At 32.2% G+C, this 4,038-nt stretch overlaps 1 protein-coding gene across 3 annotated transcripts; it reads right to left on the bottom strand.

The window, feature by feature from the left end:
• Window positions 1-617: 617 nt before the first annotated feature.
• On the bottom strand, window positions 618-3,467 carry LOC111882326 (histidine-containing phosphotransfer protein 1). 3 transcript variants are annotated; one of them, XM_023878684.3, is made up of 8 exons: window positions 3,197-3,467; window positions 2,922-3,063; window positions 1,892-2,015; window positions 1,608-1,738; window positions 1,462-1,530; window positions 1,297-1,368; window positions 953-1,025; window positions 618-872 (listed from the first exon to the last, which is right to left on the bottom strand). In XM_023878684.3, the coding sequence occupies exons 3-8, from the start codon at window positions 1,952-1,954 to the stop codon at window positions 822-824; spliced, it is 459 nt and encodes a 152-aa protein (XP_023734452.1). In that variant the 5' UTR covers window positions 1,955-2,015; window positions 2,922-3,063; window positions 3,197-3,467; the 3' UTR covers window positions 618-821. The 3 variants fall into 3 exon arrangements, with proteins under 3 accessions (XP_023734452.1, XP_023734453.1, XP_023734451.1); XM_023878685.3 differs by having other exon boundaries at window positions 2,922-3,058; XM_023878683.3 differs by having other exon boundaries at window positions 2,922-3,038; window positions 3,197-3,466.
• Window positions 3,468-4,038: the final 571 nt, after the last annotated feature.

Genomic DNA, 4,038 nt, shown 5'->3' with positions numbered 1-4,038 from the left:
TCATACCTCAAATAGTTTCTATTGAGATGTAATTTCTTCAGAGTGTTAAAATTTTATCGGGTTCTATTGGTTCTGTCATTGTGTATGCAGAGATTAATCGCTAGGCACCCTCTAATCGGTACAGTAGCGCCTAGGGATTAATCGGGACCTAATCGGGATTTTTACAACACTGGTATTATCCATAATTTATGGCTGAGTAATAAAAGGCAAAAAATCACCTTTTTGTAACTAATGCAATGAAACTCTATTATAACCTAACTACAACAATAAATAATAATACTAGTTGTAATTCAACTTTTAATATGTTTGAAAGTATGTTACAACAACAAAAATGAAACTCCATTAGGACCCATCTACGGCAATAATACCGAATGGAATGCAACTTATAATATGTTGTGAAAATATGTTACACCAGAAATGTGTTTAATAGCTTTTCATGATATATTAGCGGAAAAAAACAAGCAAAGCAATTCAAGCCTCCTACTCGGATAGAGATTTACTCAAATAATTATGCGAATTTTTACGAGTTTTCAAAGAAGCAATATCATTTAACTTCTGATATTTGATCTGTTCTCCATTAACAAAAGAAACTAATACAACAATTATACCATATCATCTCGCTGACAAATCAATAATTATAGAACAATGTATTAATGCAAAACAAAATTCAATAGAATAGACCATAGAAAACAGCACCACAAAACCATCAATGTTCTAATCAGACATAACAACTTGATACTGAGATCTCAAGTATAAACCCACAAGTTTTTCAGATGATAAAAATAGTAACGATATCACATAATACTTTGGAAAGTAAAAACCTATTCCATCATAGGGATTGATCCACCAGCTTTCAAGATCTGTTTCTCCAACTACATCATGGAGAAAGTAGGTCAAAATATGAACAAGGGTAAAAACGTAAATGACCATGTTTTGGTAGTAGCAGACATACCTTGAACAAGGCTTTGAATTTGCTCCTAACAAGAATGTATTCGTGATTTGCTTGCTGAAGACACCACAAACACCTGTAATTACAAGAAGCCAAAGAAGAAAGGAGATTGATAATAGAGGGGTATTTCAGTACTTTGACCTTGAAAATCAAACTTCAGAACTGAGAGAAATTTGATATCTAAATTAACAAGAGAACAAAGGAGAAGAATGATGCTAAAAAAACATTAGAGAACATATATATGTATGTACGTATGTATATCATACTATTATAGAAGGGTAAATCGGTAAATACCACTTTAAATTCATATTTAGAATAATGAAAGATAATTATAATTAATTACTCACCCATCAAGATTTTTCTCCTTGCAGTAGTTTATAAAGAGAACACACACACGCATGAGTCGTTGTGCCCCTATGCTGTTTCAAAAACCAATTAAAAAAAATTGTCAAAATCTTATGAATTCAACTATTTTGTCTCTGGAGAATGGAGACAAGGGAGAGAAAACTGACTTGGAACTACTACCCTTAAAGCGGTGAACATGAAGAGAAACTTGTTTATAATCCACGGTCTTCTGTTGACTTTTTGGTCAAAAGTCAAAACAATAAGGAACCAATCACAACAAGTAAAGAAATAAGAAATTATCAAACAAGCTTACAAAGCAGTTGTCAAAGTGTCAAGAAGCTTTTTCGAGTCATCTACGAAAACAGACACCAACCCAACCAAAAAGTCCGGGTCACTCTCATCTTGCAGTTTCTGAAGTTGCATGAATTGATCATTAAGATATCCCTAAAAAAACAACCGAAAATCAATCCATAAATAAAAAAAAGAATAGAAATACTAATTCCCACTTTTCGAAAGCGCGATACAAGTGAAAATTGCTTTGTATTTTTATCGCATTGCTATTTTTACATTTAAGCTAAGTTAAAAGGCATCACAAACCTCGTGATACAAAGATGTTGTATACTCGGCATATTGTCTTTGCAATTGAGTGACGGAAACCATGGTTTCTTTTTTTCTCGAAGAACACCGTTCACTTTATATTGTTTTTGATATGAAAGGTTATCTGCAAAATTAGCAATCTTGTTGGTTCATATCATTTATACATTACATATGCATACATCATATATCAAAGGCATGAAGATCGAAACTTAACACTAAAAAAAAAAGCTAGAGTCGAATGCAAGAAATAGCAACCTACATATGCATACATCATTTATACATTCATATCTTCCTATTACAACAATATAGTTTGAAAAAATCATCTAATTATAGCAATTACATCGTACCATAAAACAATTTTCACTACTATAATTCTGTATATTTTTGAAAATACCAGAACAAAATAACAAGTCATTTATCGGTTTCTTCTAGTAAAAAATACCAAATAATATTATTTTTGTTGCAAAAAGAACTAAGCTTTCTGAGAGGATCACATTATGCAATTTCCGTATATCACAATCCCGCTATTAAGTTTATGGTGGAACATCAAAATCACATTCAATGGCTTTAATCATTTTGAATTATTGAATAATTTTATTCCAAAAGCATCTATGGTTTCTTTAGATTATCACAGTGATTACCAGTAGTCAAATAAGCTATGTGATAATCTTGACTAATGCGGCTAAGAGTTCATTTTAAGACGCTTCAAAAACTCATGCTATTTTATATTATATTTTATATATTATATTGCATAATTTAGCATAAAATCAAATCTTGTAATTTCCACCTACTAAGAATCGACATAAAATTATTATGCGAAACTTGAGATATTACTGGGTCCCACTACAGCAACTCTAACCCCTGGCCGACACCGGTCAAGGAATCTACAGAAACAAAGACTTTTAGGTTATCGAAAATAATATGATTTCATTCATTTTCATCAAACAAAAAGATTATAGTTTGTATTAAGTTAGGGTCAAACTAACAGATTACAGAAAACAATCAGATCGGATAAAGGAGGAAGAGTTACCGGCTGAGTTGTTGGGTTACTCCGGTGAAAATGCGGTGGAGATCGGCGGAGAGATGTTGGCCAACTTTGTGTAGTACGAACTACCAGGCTAGGGATGTTGGTCGGCTAATTCCGATCCTGGAAGATTTCGGTTTCATCTTCTCTTATAAATTATAAAATTAAGGATTAAATTTGGAATATCTATCTATTACCATATATAACACATACTGAAATTGATTTGAAAAAAGTCTTGATTTTTATTTGATTCCATATCACGGTTTCTACAAATAAATTACCTCGACTCAAGGGCTGTCCAAATTAGCACAAATTAAAAGTTGTGGATGAGTGGCCACCTAGGGCTTGCTGACGCCGCCGCCGTCGCTTTCTCCGGCACCTCTCCCAACTGCTTCTTCTCATTCACTTCCTCCTCTCGATTCAACCTCTCTTTCGGTCTCTCTGTCTCTTGGTCAGGTTCGCACACAACAAAAACAAAGATTTTCGTCTCTCGATCGCAAAAACATAAAAACACAACGCATGAGCACCTTGTTCCTTCTTCTCTTGATTCTCGTCGAACATAAATCTATCTTTCCGTTTATGTAAAAGGTGGCCCACAAATTACTTTTTTTACCTTTTTCACTTTTTTATTCTTTTTATTTTAAAACAATTAATTAAATGAAAAGTAAATCCTTATTTTTGTCTCCAATTTAAGCCTAACACCCCGCCCCACCAAAAAAAAAAAAAAAAAAAATTCAAAATTGATGCATGTCATTTACAAAAAAAAAAAAAAAAACTATAGCTATGTCCAAATAAAATTTCACCAAAATTTTTTTAACTTACTTCCAAAATCAAAAATTCTAATTTGAAATGATAGTTTTGCCCTTTTAATTTGTTTTTTTTCTTTAATATTTTTATAATTATAAATAATATAGGGACCTCTCTCTCATATCTTTTTCTTCCTTCCCTCATTTAAAAACACGCAACATTTTATACAAAAGATCATCTTTCTCTCTCTCTCTCTCACACACACATTTTTTTTATATTTCTTTAATATTTTTATAATTATAAATAATATAGGGGTCTCTCTCTCTCTCTCTCTCTCTCTCTCTCTCTCTCTCTCTCTCTCTCTCTCTCTCTCTCT

This window comes from Lactuca sativa, chromosome 3, assembly GCF_002870075.4.
Source record: "Lactuca sativa cultivar Salinas chromosome 3, Lsat_Salinas_v11, whole genome shotgun sequence".
Taxonomy (NCBI): domain Eukaryota; kingdom Viridiplantae; phylum Streptophyta; class Magnoliopsida; order Asterales; family Asteraceae; genus Lactuca; species Lactuca sativa.
The sequence above is the reverse complement of the archived record's forward strand: the minus strand, read 5'-3'. Positions and strand labels throughout refer to the sequence as shown.